The sequence below is a fragment of the Heptranchias perlo genome, chromosome 39, assembly GCF_035084215.1.
Source record: "Heptranchias perlo isolate sHepPer1 chromosome 39, sHepPer1.hap1, whole genome shotgun sequence".
In the NCBI taxonomy this organism is placed as follows: domain Eukaryota; kingdom Metazoa; phylum Chordata; class Chondrichthyes; order Hexanchiformes; family Hexanchidae; genus Heptranchias; species Heptranchias perlo.
This window is the reverse complement of record NC_090363.1, coordinates 3,941,762-3,958,906: the sequence shown is the minus strand read 5'-3', so window position 1 is coordinate 3,958,906 and position 17,145 is coordinate 3,941,762. Positions and strand designations below refer to the sequence as shown.

At 51.9% G+C, this 17,145-nt stretch overlaps 1 protein-coding gene across 2 annotated transcripts in view; it reads left to right on the top strand.

Annotated features, from left to right (window-relative positions):
* LOC137305113 (regulator of G-protein signaling 8-like) overlaps positions 1–12,941 on the top strand; it is a 60,656-nt gene extending 47,715 nt beyond the window's left edge. For both annotated transcript variants that reach the window (XM_067973900.1, XM_067973899.1), the window contains 3 exons: positions 1,060–1,121; positions 6,524–6,690; positions 9,809–12,941. In XM_067973900.1, the coding sequence (XP_067830001.1) occupies positions 1,060–1,121; positions 6,524–6,690; positions 9,809–9,994 (415 nt within the window). In that variant the 3' untranslated portion in view covers positions 9,995–12,941. The remainder of the gene's footprint in view (positions 1–1,059; positions 1,122–6,523; positions 6,691–9,808) is intronic.
* The last annotated feature ends 4,204 nt before the right edge of the window (positions 12,942–17,145 follow it).

Here is a 17,145-nt window from a genome sequence, read left to right as displayed (position 1 = left end):
ACAGTGGGTCAGACACTGTCCTTTCCCCCTCTGGGACTGGGTGGTACAGTGGGTCAGACACTGTCCTTTCCCCCACTGTGATAGGGTGGTACAGTGGGTCAGACACTGTCCTTTCCCCCTCTGGGACTGGGTGGTACAGTGGGTCAGACACTGTCCTTTCCCCCTCTGGGACTGGGTGGTACAGTGGGTCAGACACTGTCCTTTCCCCCTCTGGGACTGGGCGGGACAGTGGGTCAGACACTGTCCTTTCCCCCTCTGGGACTGGGTGTTACAGTGGGTCACACACTGTCCTTTCCCCCTCTGGAACTGGATGGTACAGTGGGTCAGACACTGTCCTTTCCCCTCTGGGACTGGGTGGTACAGTGGGTCAGACACTGTCCTTTCCCCCTCTGGGACTGGGTGGTACAGTGGGTCAGACACTGTCCTTTCCCCCTCTGGGACTGGGTGGTACAGTGGGTCAGACACTGTCCTTTCCCCCTCTGGGACTGGATGGTACAGTGGGTCAGACACTGTCCTTTCCCCCTCTGGGACTGTGGTACAGTGGGTCAGACACTGTCCTTTCCCCTCTGGGACTGGGTGGTACAGTGGGTCAGACACTGTCCTTTCCCCCTCTGGGACTGGGTGGTACAGTGGGTCAGACACTGTCCTTTCCCCCTCTGGGACTGGGTGCTACAGTGGGTCAGACACTGTCCTTTCCCCCTCTGGGACTGAGTGGTGCAGTGGGTCAGACACTGTCCTTTCCCCCTCTGGGACTGGGTGGTACAGTGGGTCAGACACTGTCCTTTCCCCCTCTGGGACTGGGTGGGACAGTGGGTCAGACACTGTCCTTTCCCCCTCTGGGACTGGGTGGGGCAGTGGGTCAGACACTGTCCTTTCCCCCTCTGGGACTGGGTGGTACAGTGGGTCAGACACTGTCCTTTCCCCCTCTGGGACTGGGTGGGACGGTGGGTCAGACACTGTCCTTTCCCCCCCTGTGATAGGGTGGTGCGGTGAGTTAGATGCTCTCCCTGTGGCCCACCCTGGTTTCTGATGGGTTCTGTTGCTCTGTGTTGTTTGCAGGCCGACAGCAGAGGAAGCTAGAGAATGGGGAGAGTCACTGGACAAGTTACTGGCTCATCGATGTGAGTACATAAATGTGTGAGAGAGTCACGCCTGTCCATCCATACATGTGTGTATGAGATGAGGAGTACATGTGTGAGGGTGTGCACACACGTATCGAAGAGCATGAGAGATGACATTTAGGTGTGAGATGCAAGTTTTGTGGTTGATGAAGTCTGGCTCTGTGTGAGTGTGCAGGATGGTGTAAGTGGGTGTCAATCTGTGTGTGTGTGAATCTGTGTGTGTGAAAGAGAGTGTGTATGTGAATCTGTGTGTGTGAAAGAGAGTGTGTGTGTGAATCTGTGTGTGTGTGTAAGAGAGTGTGTGTGTGAATCTGCGTGTGTGTAAGAGAGTGTGTATGTGAATCTGTGTGTGTGAAAGAGAGTGTGTGTGTGAATCTGTGTGTGTGTGTAAGAGAGTGTGTGTGTGAATCTGCGTGTGTGTAAGAGAGTGTGTGTGTGAATCTGTGTGTGTGTAAGAGAGTGTGTGTGTGAATCTGTGTGTGTGTAAGAGAGTGTGTGTGTGAATCTGTGTGTGTGAAAGAGAGTGTGTATGTGAATCTGTGTGTGTGAAAGAGAGTGTGTGTGTGAATCTGTGTGTGTGTGTAAGAGAGTGTGTGTGTGAATCTGCGTGTGTGTAAGAGAGTGTGTGTGTGAATCTGCGTGTGTGTAAGAGAGTGTGTGTGTGAATCTGTGTGTGTGTAAGAGAGTGTGTGTGTGAATCTGTGTGTGTGAAAGAGAGTGTGTGTGTGAATCTGTGTGTGTGTGTAAGAGAGTGTGTGTGTGAATCTGTGTGTGTGAAAGAGAGTGTGTGTGTGAATCTGTGTGTGTGTGTAAGAGAGTGTGTGTGTGAATCTGCGTGTGTGTAAGAGAGTGTGTGTGTGAATCTGTGTGTGTGTGTAAGAGAGTGTGTGTGTGAATCTGCGTGTGTGTGAATCTGCGTGTGTGTGAATCTGTGTGTGTGTGAATCTGTGTTTGTGTAAGAGAGTGTGTGTGAATCTGCATGTGTGGAAGAGAGTGTGTGTGTGTAAGAGAGTGTGTGTCTGTGTGTGTGTAAGAGAGAACATGTGTCCCTGTGTGTAAGAGAGTGTGTGTGTCCCTGGGTGTGTAGGAGAGAGTGTGAGTCTGTGTGTGTGTGAGAGAGCATGTGTGTCCCTGTGTGTGTAAGAGAGAACATGTGTCCCTGTGTGTAAGAGAGTGTGTGTGTCCCTGGTTGTGTAGGAGAGAGTGTGAGTCTGTGTGTGTGTAAGAGAGCATGTGTGTCCACGAGTGTGTAAGAGAGTGTGTGTGTCTGTGTGTGTGTAAGAGACTGTGTCCATGTGTGTGTAAGAGAGTGCATGTGTGTATGAGAGTATGTGTGTCCGTGAGTGTGTAAGAGAGTGTGTGTCTGTGAGTGTGTAAGAGAGTGTGTGTCCGTGAGTGTGTATGAGAGCATGAGTGTCCGTGAGTGTGTAAGAGAGTGTGTGTCCATGAGTGTGTAAGAGAGTGTGTGTGTCTGTGTGTGTAAGAGGCTGTGTGTCCATGTGTGTGTAAGAGAGTGCATGTGTGTATGAGAACATGAGTGTCCATGAGTGTGTAAGAGAGTGTGTGTGTGTGTGTGTGTGTATATTTGTGTGTTAGTGTATGTATCACAGGCTTTCCGACTTGTTAATTTTCTGAAGGTGAGGACTGAGTTGAGTATCAGAGTGGATATTCTGGTGATTCAGGGTTTACTTTAGGCCCTTACACAGTTCTGGGCTTCACAGTCCCTTCATTTACTTTGTGTGATACTAAAGGCACCAATGAGGAACGAGATAAGTGAAGGTACATTAAAAATATGGGCGATTGTTCAGAAGTGAGGATGTGACTTTCACAACAAGACTTAGTTCTAAGGATTGATAGAACTTTCCTCTGGGAGACGAGTGCGATATATTGGGGTTCGAGATAGATTGTGGGATGGAGGGCTGGAGAGATAGACACATGGGAGATAGATAGATGGAGAGATGGATAGATGGAGAGATAGACACATGGGAGATAGATAGATGGAGAGATGGATAGATGGAGAGATAGACACATGGGAGATAGATAGATGGAGAGATGGATAGATGGAGAGATAGACACATGGGAGATGGGTGGATGGAGAGATGGATGGATGGAGAGATGGATGGATGGATGGATGGAGAGATGGATGGATGGAGAGATGGATGGATGGATGGAGAGATAGATGGATGGAGAGATGGATGGATGGAGAGATGGATGGCTGGAGAGATAGAGATAGAGATGGCTGGAGAGATAGAGATGGCTGGAGAGATAGAGATGGCTGGAGAGATAGAGATGGCTGGAGAGATAGAGATGGCTGGCTAGAGAGATGGATGGATGGAGAGATAGAGATGGATGGATGGAGAGATAGAGATGGATGGATGGAGAGATAGAGATGGATGGATGGAGAGATAGAGATGGATAGCTGGTGAGATAGCGATAGATAGGTGGGCAGAGATGGCAGTATGGATCAATTAATTGGCAGATAGATATTCGCGGTCTCTTTGAATCACTCCTACTTGTGGTTTCGCTGTGTGGTAGGATTTGAGTTTTCTGGAAACCACCACTTGCTAATATTCGCTCTCCCCGTTCACAAACGTGTTTCCAACTCCATTCATTGTGTGAAATGTGGAGTTGAGAAAGAACCCTGTCATACCGCTCAGTGCCAGAAGGTGGTGCTGCTGCGGGACTCTGCTTCCACAGGCTCGTGGCGCCCCCTGCCTGCAGTAAGGCGGTACTGGAGGGTTTATCAAAATTACCAGAATGAGCAAACCTGGAGTGGGGATGGGAGTTTCCATCTCACTAACGCCCAGTTTACACATAAAATCGCACGGAGGGTCGATCTGCCGACGTGCCGCTGGTTGTCCACTGGGGATGCCAACTCTGGCTGGACGTGTGATCATGCGGCATTCGATCACGTGACGCCTGATTGTTGACATCCGATTTGTGTGGCACTTTGCCCGCGGTTTGCAAATGTTATTGCATTTACATTATGAAGGTTGGGTCGCCTGTAATTGAGAGTCTAGTCTGAGGTTACCGTCGTGCAGCTGTCGCTCCTGAAGTTCAGAGAACAAGGAGGCCGCCTGTGAGAGGGCCAGGGGAGTATACAGGTACAACCCACAGATGCTACATGCTCTGCTGTTCTCCTGGGTTGCTAGCAGCGGTGCCCAGGAGATTCATCTTCCATTCCAGGTAGACTCAGAGATAATCCGGGAAGGTTGGCAACCCTATTACCCACTGAGGGAGCACTGCACTGCCGGAGGTGCCGTCTTTCTGATGAGACGTTAAACCAAGGCCCCATCTGCCCACTCAGGTGGATGTAAAAGATCCCACGGCCACTATTTGAAAAGGAGGGGAGTTCCTCACAGGTGTCCTTCCCAACCTTCATACCTCAACAAACACCATCAGAAGAGATTATCTGGTCATTTATCTCATTGCTGGTTGTGAGACGTCACTGTGTGTAAGACTGGCTGTCTCGTTCATCAATGGTGATCAAACTTTAAAAATAATTCATTGGCTCTGACACCCTTCGGGACGTCCTGAGGAGCTGAAAGATGCCAAATAAACGCAGGCTCTTTCTTCCTTCTTTTACAAGTAAAGGCAGAGCTGAAGAGACCCAGTCCAGGCCGAGTCACTTCTCTACTATAGATCAGTAGAGAAAGAAAGACCTGTCATGACCTCACAACATCAAAGGCACTTTACAGCCAATAGAAGTACTTTTGAAGTGTACTCACTGTTGTAATGTAGGAAACACAGCAGCCAATTTATACACAGTAAGATCCCACAAACAGCAATGTGATAATGACCAGATAATCTGTTTTTTTTTATTGATGTTGGCTAAGGGATGAATATTGCCCAGGATTCTGGGGAGAACTCCCCTGCTCTTCTTTGAAATAGTGCCAAGGGATCTTTTACGGTCACCTGAGAAGGTAGACAGGGCCTCTGTTTAACATCACATCCGAAAGACAGTACTCGCCAATAATGCAACACTCCCTTAGTGCTGCATTGGGAGTGCTAGCCTAGCTTTTGAGCTCAAGTGTCTGAAGGGGGACTTGAACCCACAACCTTCAAACTCAGAGACAAGAGTGCTGCCCACTGAGCCACAGCTGACACCTAAGGTTGGCCAGGTATGGCCAATCCACAAGAAATAGGATCAATCTCACACATCTAATTATTGCTCGATTAGTCTCCTCCCAATCATAGCGATGGAAGGAGTCGCCAACAGTGCCAACTAATCACCAATAACCTTCTCACCGACGCTCAGCTTGAATTCCGCCCAAACCCTCATCGCAGCCTTGTTTCAGACGTGCAAACAAAAGCCAGAAGAGGAGACGAGAGCAACAAACACTCAGCAACTTCTCAGGGCAGCTAGGATTGGGCAATAAATGCGGCCTTGCCAGCGATGCCCAAATCCCAGGGACGGACAACAAAAGAAAAAGGGGCCAACTTTGTGAAAAATATCCCAAAGTTTCCTTAATATCCAGGAATGTTGGGGAAAAGTAGAAATCAATGGTAAGAAATGAGCTCGGGTTAGAGCGTTTAATCGTATCAGTGGGAAGCCCCAAACGCCTGAAAAATTCTTACAAGTTCTGAGGGAATAATTACACATGTATTCAGGACGAGAAAGTGGCTCAGATGGAGATTCTGCGGCTGCTAATTCTAACGATATAATAATTTCTATCTTAGTCACAAATAAACAGCGTCACAGTGATGTCTATAAAATTTTCTATAATCAGTGCACCTACAGCGTTTACCAAACCCTAGAAAAGAGAAAGCTGAGGGGTGACCTAATGGAGATCATTAAAATTATGAAGGGGTTCGATAGGGTAGATGTAGAGATGTTTCCACTTTTGGGGGAGACCAGAACTAGAGGTCATAAATATAAGATAGTCACTAATAAATCCAATAGGGAATTCAGGAGAAACTTCTTCACCCAGAGAGTGGTGAGAATGTGGAACTCACTACCACAAGGAATAGCTGAGGTGAATAGTGTAGATACATTTAAGGGGAAGCTGGATAAACACATGAGGGAGAAAGGAATATGCTGATAGGGTGAGATGAAGAGGGGTGGGAGGAGGCTCATGTGGAGCCGGCACAGACCAGTTGGGCCGAATGGCCTGTTTCTGTGCTGTGCATTCTATGCAATCCCATGTAAAAACTCTAGTAAACCCTCAGATACAATGTCCTGAGTCAGTAGCTACCGTTTATGCACCAATGGTTGGGGGCGGTGAGCTGTCGTCCGAGATAGAACCCACCCGATTTCCATTCACTTTGATCTCGACGAAAATCGGGAAGGTTCCACACCGGGCGGTCGATCTGATTCGCCAGTTCACTGGCCGAGAGTTGGAGTTGTGCCCAAACAGTGTGCGGACGGAAGGTCACTCCCTGTGCTCTGGTTCCACCGACAGACGGGCTGATCGCGTTCAAGGGCTTCCTGCGCACAGAGTTCAGCGACGAGAACATCGAGTTCTGGCAGGCGTGCGAGGCCTACAGGAGGACCAAGTCCACCTCCAAACTCACGTCCAAGGCCAAGAAGATCTTCGAGGAGTTCATTGCTACCCATGCCCCAAGAGAGGTAAGGGCAGGAATTCCCTCTACAATCAGCTCCCATTGGGATCCAAACCTGTTGCTTTTTCCACCCAAATCCCAAGCCTCGATGATTACAGGACAACTGATTGTGTACCAGGAAATGCAGAGGCAGAAACATATTTTATTGATAGATTGCCGAAATTTTATGCCCTTTAATGAGTCCCACCATGTCAGTCTCCACCCCACCCCCCCAAAACAACAATTGCATTTATATAGCGCCTTTAACATAGTAAAACGTCCCAGGAGCGTAATCAGACAAAATTTGACATTGTAAAGAGATGTTAGGACAGGTGACCAAAAGGTAGGTTTTAAGGAGCGTCTTAAAGGAGGAGAGAGAGGCGGAGAGGTTTAGGGAGGGAATTCCAGAGTTTAGGGCCCAGGCAGCTGAAGGCACGGCCGCCAATGGTGGAGCGATGAAAATCGGGGATACGCAAGAGGCCTGGAAGGAGTGCAGAGATCTCGGAGGGTTGCAGTGCTGGAGGAGGTTACAGAGATAGCGAGCCGATCTGGTAGTGTCGGTGATGGGGAGGTTACAGAGATAGCGAGCCGATCTGGTAGTGTCGGTGATGGGGAGATGCTTCCTGAGTCCTGGGACAGCCCCAGTTGCTTTAAAGGAGAATCTGGGCCCAGCTTGGATCAAGCTGCTCAACCCCTGGAAATCATACTAATGGCTGCCATGGCGAGACCAAGGAGAAGGAAAGATAGAAAGTGGATTTAAAGATCAGCTTACCACATCTGTCAGAAGCAACTCAAAACACATCACCCTACAATGGGTGCAATGTGGCCAAACGCAGCAGCAATCGTCATTTTGCACACAGCAAGATCCCACAAAGAGCGGTGAGGCGAATGACTAGTTAACCAATTTTTGGAGCTTGTTGACCAGGAAAACTCCCTGTCCTGCTTCATGTAGCATCATGGGACCGATAACATCCAGCTGAACCAGGCTCAGTTTGATGGTTAACCAAAAGATGGCCCCTCCGACAGTGCAGCACTCCCTCAGTGCTACCCCTCCGACAGTGCAGCACTCCCTCAGTACTGACCCTCCGACAGTGCAGCACTCCCTCAGTACTGACCCTCCGACAGTGCGGCACTTCCTCAGTACTGACCCTCCGACAGTGCAGCCCTCCCTCAGTACTGACCCTCCGACAGTGCGGCACTCCCTCAGTACTGACCCTCCGACAGTGCAGCCCTCCCTCAGTACTGCCCCTCCGACAGTGCAGCACTCCCTCAGTACTGACCCTCCGACAGTGCAGCACTCCCTCAGTACCGCCCCTCCGACAGTGCAGCACTCCCTCAGTACTGACCCTCCGACAGTGCAGCACTCCCTCAGTACTGCCCCTCCGACAGTGCAGCACTCCCTCAGTACTGACCCTCCGACAGTGCAGCACTCCCTCAGTACTGACCCTCCGACAGTGCAGCACTCCCTCAGTACCGACCCTCCGACAGTGCGGCACTCCCTCAGTACTGACCCTCCGACAGTGCAGCACTCCCTCAGTACTGACCCTCCGACAGTGCAGCACTCCCTCAGTACCGACCCTCCGACAGTGCGGCACTCCCTCAGTACCGACCCTCCGACAGTGCAGCACTCCCTCAGTACTGACCCTCCGACAGTGCAGCACTCCCTCAGTACCGACCCTCCGACAGTGCAGCACTCCCTCAGTACTGACCCTCCGACAGTGCAGCACTCCCTCAGTACTGACCCTCCGACAGTGCAGCGCTCCCTCAGTACTGACCCTCCGACAGTGCAGCCCTCTCTCAGTACTGACCCTCCGACAGTGCAGCACTCCCTCAGTACTGACCCTCCGACAGTGCAGCACTCCCTCAGTACTGACCCTCCGACAATGGAAATAAAAATGAGGAGAGATGTTAAACGGGCTGCCGACATCATCACTATCACCGGGTTTACATCGTAAGGTTTACCCCCCGGAGTGGGAATATAAAACAACAACCCTTTGACTCAGAGGGCAAATTCTGACCAATTGATTCCATCTGACGCTCTAAATGAATTGAATAAATCTCGTGGCTAGGTTGCATTTTAAAAGCCCATCGATTGCACGGGACAAAGGGACGGTTACAGGAGATAAGGACTTCCACAGTTTTGAAGTCCTGGGAAGGACCGAGACAAGACTGCGAGAACCTGCATTTATATATTGCCTGTCACAGCCTCGGGATGTCCCAAACTGTTTTAGAGCAAATTAAGTACTTTTTTTTTGGAAGAATTACCACTCTCGCCTCTGAGTCAGAAACCCCGCTATTTCGAAGAAGAGCTGGGGAGTTCTCCCCGGTGTCCTGGGCCAATATTTATCCCACAGTCAACATCACTAAAAAAAACGGATCATCTGGTCATTATCACATTGCTGTTTGTGGGATCTTGCTGTGCACAAATTGGTTGTCACGTTCCCTACATCACAACAGTGGCTACACTTCAAAAAGTACTTTGGGACGTCCTGAGGTCATGAAAGGCACTATATAAATGCAAGTTCTTTCCAGCTCCAATTCCACACCATGTCCTTGACTTTTAATGCCCCCAGCCTGCCTAGGGATGGGTGAGGACTTACTGCTGTTCCCCACGTCCCAATTTATTTTTTAAGGCAGAGCGGTTGTGAAAGGTTGCGAGAGAGGTTCGAGCAGCATCAGGTATCCAAATGAAAAGCATTTCCTTTGTAATCCTGCCCAGGGTGTGCGAGAGATTAGCAGGAGCGTAAACGCCAGCATAGACCTGTCGGGCCGAATGGCCTGGCTGTAAATTCTATCTGGTTCAAAGTTACCTTTGGGCAGCTGGCCTTAGAGTGGCCCCGCCTTCCCACATCAGTGACTGACCACACTTCAAAAGTACTTCATTGGTTGTAAAGCACTTGAGGCCGTGAAAGGTGCTATATAAATGCAAGCTTTTCTTTCTTTCCACTGGCTTCGCACTGGGTGGGGGTGGGGAGCATTGGTGGTGGGAATGGTGGGATTTTCGGGTATCTCGCCAATCCCATCTCTTCAGGAGAGGGGTGGGGACGGACACAAGCCACGACTGACCCCCACCCCTAAAACCCCCCACTTCTGACAGCATTTGGGTGACCTGCAAACCCTCTTTTTCTCTCTCTCCATTTCCCCAGGTCAACCTGGATTCCCACACGCGGGAGATGACCTCCAGTAATATCCTGAGCCCCACCCGCTCGACCTTCGACCTGGCTCAGAAACGGATCTACGGCCTGATGGAGAAGGACTCTTACCCAAGGTTCCTGCGGTCAGAAATCTATTTGGACTTGACGGACCCAAAGCAGCTGAATGGAGTGGCATAGGGAGTCGGAGGAAGGGGTTGGGGGGTGGGGGGCGGGTGGTAAATTCAGAATGCCCGTCCTCGACCACTCGCTAAAAGGGGCAGTGCCCCTCCCCAAGTTTGCATGCCTCGGCTCCTATTCCAGATCCCTTCAGGACCGAACCTCAAGCACGTCCTCTGAAATGTGTTGCCAGAGTCGTGAGAAGGAGTCACGAAACATTCCACGGCGGGACGGACTCTCAGTAACGATTGGCCGCGAAAAACAGGACCAGGGTCAAGGGGCGGGGGCGGGGGCGGGAGGGCGTCCTCCATTTTTCTTTTCTTCTCGTTGCCATGGTGACCTTATTGTGCCACTCTTTTCTCTGACTGTCCAAAATGGGCGAACCGCCGAAGGAGCTAAGGAGGCGGACGTTTCGAAGCCTCACCTGTGCCAAACGCCAATTTATTTATTGTTTCTCTGCCGTCGCAGGGTCACGGAGAAAGCACTTTGAGAAAGGTCAACGCGTCCTGCACAACAAGGCCGAGAACGGAGCCAGGGGGGAAGCTGCTGGATTTCGATTTGGTTCTCACTGAGGCCCCTTTGGTGTTGCAGGATCAATCTTGCCTCTCTTCCCTGTTTGGACTGAGACTGTTTCACTGCGTACACTTTAATTTCCTTGATTTAGTTTGTGTTTTATTTATTGTACTCCCTTGTTGCCAACATTTCTTAATCTGACATTGTTGCCTCCTCACCAATTTGAAGTTCGGTGTCCCTTCCAACTGTTTCTCGAGGCGGGATACGGCTCACTGCTTAACCGGGCGGACGCTCGTCGCGTGGGCGAGCCCGGACAGCGTCGGCGAGGCTATCCAACTGCGGGAGGCGGCGCGGGCATGCCCGATCCTGTCCTCGCTCGAAGACGCGCGCAGGGGTGACTGATCACGTTGACCCCCCCACCGGGGGCAAAAAAACGGGCGGTGACGAATCGGCCGCCCGTCTCACACCCCGCCCCTGACTCTCCTCTCCGTCGAGTAAAAGTGAAACTTCACTCCATACCTTCGCTGGGCTGTGGTCAGGCTCACTCCTTTCCCACCCCCCACCCCGCCTCAGTCTGAGGCACTGAGGCCAATTTCAACACACCAGTCGCCACTTCGGCTGAGAGCAGCTAACTCAGCCCGGACTGGGAATTGCATCTGGAACCTTCCTGCTCTGTAGGGCTTAGTTTTTTAGCAGGCAATACCACTTAACCCACTGAGCCAACGGGCTGCTCACAGCTCTGGCTTCAAGCAGCGATTGGAGACAATGTTGGTACCTCCCCCATCCCCTAGTCCCTGAATCCCAATGGTGAAGGAACGATTGGTTCACTTTGGACTTTGAGGCCTTCCGATAGTTGGGGCCTGGACCCGGCCTGCAAGCCTCCTTGGGACGCCAAGAAATAAGAATATATTCATCCCGGTAGACCTGCCGGAATATTCCACAAGGACGTGTTCCATTCCATCCCTCCCCATCCCTACACAGGCTGGATCAGGCCCGCCATCAGACGCACGTTCACCCGACCTCCCTTCACCTCCCTCTCCGTATCCCTCATCCGACTTTGCGTCTGGTAGATCACAGACAACGAGAGAACCAGTAGAAGCAGGAAGAGCCCGAGGCTCTTCAGCAGCAAAGAGATTGCACTGTATGTGGGGGGGTCAGCAATAACATTAGGATTGGAACAAATCTGATCCAGAGACCGAAAAAATGGGGCTTACAATCCCATTCACGTTCCCAATCCCATTCACGTTCCCAATCCCATTCACGTTCCCAATCCCATTCACGTTCCCAATCCCATTCACATTCCCAATCGCATTAACGTTCCCAATCCCATTCACATTCCCAATCGCATTAACGTTCCCAATTGCATTAACGTTCCAATCCCATTCACGTTCCCAATCCCATTCACGTTCCCAATCCCATTGGTATTCCCAATCCCATTCACGTTCCCAATTGCATTAACGTTCCAATCCCATTTACGTTCCAATCCCATTTACGTTCCAATCCCATTCACGTTCCCAATCCCATTCACATTTCCAATCCCATTCACATTTCCAATCCCATTTGTATTCCCAATCCCATTGGTATTCCCAATCCCATTCACATTCCCAATTCCATTCACGTTCCCAATTCAATTCATATTCCCATTCCCATTATCTCTTCCGATCTGAATCGCATTGACATCCCAATCCTACTATTAATCCCATTCCCAATCATAAACCTATTCCAACCTGAAATGAAAGGGATGGTTTTAACCCTCCCCCCCCCCCCGCAGTGGGAACGGGTTGGGGGTTAAAATGGCGGCCGGACGCTCCCTGCTGCGTTCCTGACGTGTTCGCGTACCAATCGCCATTTTGTTTTGGGTTTTGGGTGGCAATCGGGGCTGCCCGTCGCAGGCAGGCAGGGGCCTCATCAATATTTAAACGTTGGGGGTCCAATGGCATCATCCGGATGATCGCGGAAATGGCCCCCCAGTCCCGGAGCCTCCAATGACGGCTGGTGATGAGCAGGACTGTGACCAGATAAGGCCCAGGTACATTTACATTCTTTTGAAAGGGACCAGGAGTGCTCCTCCAGACCCAACAAGGAAACCTTGGACCACGCCTGCCCCGGGCTCCCCTTCCCCTCCCCTGACCGCGATCGCCTCTGGACGCCCTCCCCCCACCCTGACCACTCACCTTACACCAGGGACCGCCAGATGCCGATTCCCTCCGAGTTTGGGTGGGACTCCGAACTGGACCATTAAAATGAGGCCCTGGGTTAAAATCAGGACCAAAAGATTCAGAATTCCCAATTCAAGCCCATCATTTGTTGGAGACATATGTCTATAAAATCTTGATTGGCATCAAAGGAGGGAGAATTAACCTGGCCTGAGATGAGTTTACAGTAGGGTGTCTGCACGAATATCCTTGTATATGTAGAGAAATAAATAAAAATGCACAGATTCATTCCAACAGAAGTCACAGCTACCAAAACATTAACACTTCTCAACAAGCAAACTAAGAAGAATGGCTATTTTATAATTAGTCACTGTCGGGGATGTGGGCATGACCGACATTTATGGACCATCCCTGGTTGACGATACAACTGACCGGCTTGCCAGGCCACTTCAGAGGGCAGCTAAAAGTCAACCACATTTGGGGTGTGGGACTGGAGTCACGTGTAGGGTAAACGGGGTTTGGAAGTGCACAGTGTTAGTGCGTGAACACACGCCAGCCTTGAGGCAACAGCGAGTTCCCTATCTCGGCTCAGCCATTGGAAAACTGACCTGCGCTGGCCTCAACGCAGAGAGCTGGAGTCGGAGGTTTTGTTGATCAGAATCAGTGCGTGGTGTTGGGGTCAGTTCGGGACTCTGCGCGTCACCTTAACACGATGCAAGCCCCCTCCCCACACAGCCTCTTTGGGAGTTGGGGGGGGCGGGGGGGGAGGGGGGGCCCTAGTTTGTGCAGGGCAAAACGGGCGGTGGCCCATCGTCCGCCCGTTATACGCTCGGCCCCAATATTGGATTCTATTGACATCAGTGGAACCGAATATCGGACGAGATGTATAGCGGGCCGAGGAGTTTGGCGCAGAGATCGACCCTCCCCTCGGCGTACTGGTGCCACAGCGCTGTTTCGTATCACGGCGCACGAGCCCGCCGGTCCCACTGGATGGTCAGTCTCTTACCCAGGCCTACGGGAGGAGGCCCCTGCCCCCATGCAGATGATCGGGGGGCCCTTGGCCGTGTGTGTGTGTATGGGGAGGGATTTTGGTCATTTGCACTTGGGAAAGTTGTGGAAAGGTGCAAGGCCTGAACGACAATTACTTCAGTGAGGAAAAAGCATCCTTAGAAATTACTGGGAGGCACTTTTGTCGCAGACACGTAACTGAGAAAGAATTAACCGAAACCATGTTAGAGTGACTGACTGCTTTGAGGAACAAGTTCGCCTCAAACTGTTTACTCGCCTTTCAGAAGCAACTGGTCTGTCTCCAATGGCAACCAGGCAAGGCCATATCCAGTGCCTGGCTGTTGAGTGCCTTGACGACCAGAGAATTCAATGGAGGCCAGGCCTAGAGGGTAAATGTGACTGCAGGGAACTCTCACTTTCTAGTTTGCTTAATTATTACTTCAAATTGTAGCGAGGAGGCTGAATCAGACTCGACTCTGAAGGTTGTGGGTTCAAGTCCCCACTCCAGAGACTTGAGCACAAAATCGAGCCCAACACTCATGGTGCCAGTACTGAGGGAGTGCTGCACTGTCGGAGGGTCAGTACTGAGGGAGGGCTGCACTGTCGGAGAGTCAGTACTGAGGGAGCGCTACACTGTCGGAGGGTCAGTACTGAGGAAGTGATGCACTGTCGGAGGGTCAGTACTGAGGAAGTGATGCACTGTCGGAGGGTCAGTACTGAGGGAGCGCTGCAATGTCGGAGGGTCAGTACTGAGGAAGTGATGCACTGTCGGAGGGTCAGTACTGAGGAAGTGATGCACTGTCGGAGGGTCAGTACTGAGGAAGTGATGCACTGTCGGAGGGTCAGTACTGAGGGAGTGCTGCACTGTCGGAGGGTCAGTACTGAGGGAGCGCTGCACTGTCGGAGGGTCAGTACTGAGGAAGTGATGCACTGTCGGAGGGTCAGTACTGAGGAAGTGATGCACTGTCGGAGGGTCAGTACTGAGGGAGCCCTGCACTGTCGGAGGGTCAGTACTGAGGAAGTGATGCACTGTCGGAGGGTCAGTACTGAGGAAGTGATGCACTGTCGGAGGGTCAGTACTGAGGGAGCGCTGCAATGTCGGAGGGTCAGTACTGAGGGAGCGCTGCAATGTCGGAGGGTCAGTACTGAGGGAGCGCTGCACTGTCGGAGGGTCAGTACTGAGGGAGCGCTGCAATGTCGGAGGGTCAGTACTGAGGGAGCGCTGCACTGTCGGAGGGTCGGTACTGAGGGAGCGCTGCACTGTCGGAGGGTCGGTACTGAGGGAGCGCTGCACTGTCGGAGGGTCGGTACTGAGGGAGCGCTGCACTGTCGGAGGGTCGGTACTGAGGGGAGTGCTGCACTGTCGGAGGGTCAGTACTGAGGGGAGTGCTGCACTGTCGGAGGGTCAGTACTGAGGAAGTGCTGCACTGTCGGAGGGTCAGTACTGAGGGGAGTGCTGCACTGTCGGAGGGTCAGTACTGAGGGGAGTGCTGCACTGTCGGAGGGTCAGTACTGAGGGAGCGCTGCACTGTCGGAGGGTCAGTACTGAGGGAGCGCTACACTGTCGGAGGGTCAGTACTGAGGGAGCGCTGCAATGTCAGAGGGTCAGTACTGAGGGAGAGCTACACTGTCGGAGGGTCAGTACTGAGGGAGCGCTACACTGTCGGAGGGGCAGTACTGAGGGAGCACTGCACTGTCGGAGGGTCAGTACTGAGGGAACGCTGCACCATCGGAGAGGCAGTACTGAGGGAGCACTGCACTGTCGGAGGGTCAGTACTGAGGGAGTGCACTGTCGGAGGGGCAGTATTGAGGGAGCGCTGCACCATCAGAGGGGCAGTATTGAGGGAGCATGCACTGTCGGAGGGTCAGTACTGAGGGAGTGCTGCACCATCGGAGAGGCAGTACTGAGGGAGCACTGCACTGTCGGAGGGTCAGTACTGAGGGAGTGCACTGTCGGAGGGGCAGTATTGAGGGAGCGCTGCACTGTCAGAGGGCCAGTACTGAGGGAACATGCACTGTCGGAGGGTCTGTGCTGAGGGAACGCTGCACCATCGGAGAGGCAGTACTGAGGGAGCGCTGCACTGTCGGAGGAGCAGTACTGAGGGAGTGCTGCACTGTCGGAGGGGCAGTACTGAGGGAGTGCTGCACTGTCGGAGGGTCAGTACTGAGGGAGCGCTGCACTGTCGGAGGGTCAGTACTGAGGGAGTGCTGCACTGTCGGAGGGGCAGTACTGAGGGAGTGCTGCACTGTCGGAGGGTCAGTACTGAGGGAGCGCTGCACTGTCGGAGGGTCAGTACTGAGGGAGTGCTGCACTGTCGGAGGGTCAGTACTGAGGGAGTGCTGCACTGTCGGAGGGTCAGTACTGAGGGAGTGCTGCACTGTCGGAGGGTCAGTACTGAGGGAGTGCTGCACTGTTAGAGGGTCAGTACTGAGGGAGTGCTGCACTGTTGGAGGAGCCATCTTTCTGATGACACGGTAAACCGAGGTGGACGTAAACGATCCCACGACCTTGCGGGCACCATTTCGAAGAAGAGTTCTCCCCGGTGGCCTGGTCAATATTCATCCCTCAACCAACATCAGTAAGAAAACAGATTATCCGGCCATTGCTGTTTGTGGGATCTTGCTGTGCGCAAATTGGCTGTCGCGTTTCCTACATTACAACAGTGACTACACCTCAAAAGTACTTCAATGGCCGCAAAACAGCTTCTTGACGTCATGAGAGATTCTCTATATGGAGATCTATCTTGTACTGGATCACTCAACCATTGTAGACCTCGGCCGATTCTCATCCCATTGACTTCACTGGCTAGCGATCATGAGTGGGATCCCTGGCTGATACTCGCATCCCTGGGTCATGGGCACTGAGGTAAACTCTAGCCCACTGCCTGCACCCCATCGTAGCTAAGCTCAGATAAAGCAGCTCTGTACCTCACTGGGACAGTGCGGCTGCCAACTGAACTGTGTTCCTCTCCCCCCTTCGCCCCTAGTACATATCAGTACAGTTCCCTCCAATGCCCCCTCTCCCACTCCTCCTCCCCCTCCCGCTCCTTTTATTATGCTCTGCCTTCCTCAGCCCGCGGGGGGGTTTAACCAGACACGCCAGCAAGCAAAAAATATCTTCATGGTTTCTATAACAACCCCAGGCTTAGACAATAAAATGAAACCAACCAAAACATATCAGAACTGCAGCCTCATTGCAAAGGAAATCACTATATTCCCATCGTCCTATCCCCTCCCTTCATCCTCCCCCCTCCCCCCAGCCCGTGTCACTTGCTCCGAGCTACAATTGCTCTGTTTGTTGTGGAGATCTACACATGGACAACCCCACCCTGGGAGGGGCGGAGGGAAGCAGACACCTGGATGAAAATGTAGCCAACATAAAACTGTAAATACGTTCGCCGTGCTGCACAACACGGAGTAAAATTAATTGCATCCCAATGATTGTCTTCTGCATACCGTTGAGATTCTATTAATACTGGGGGGTTGGTTGCCAAC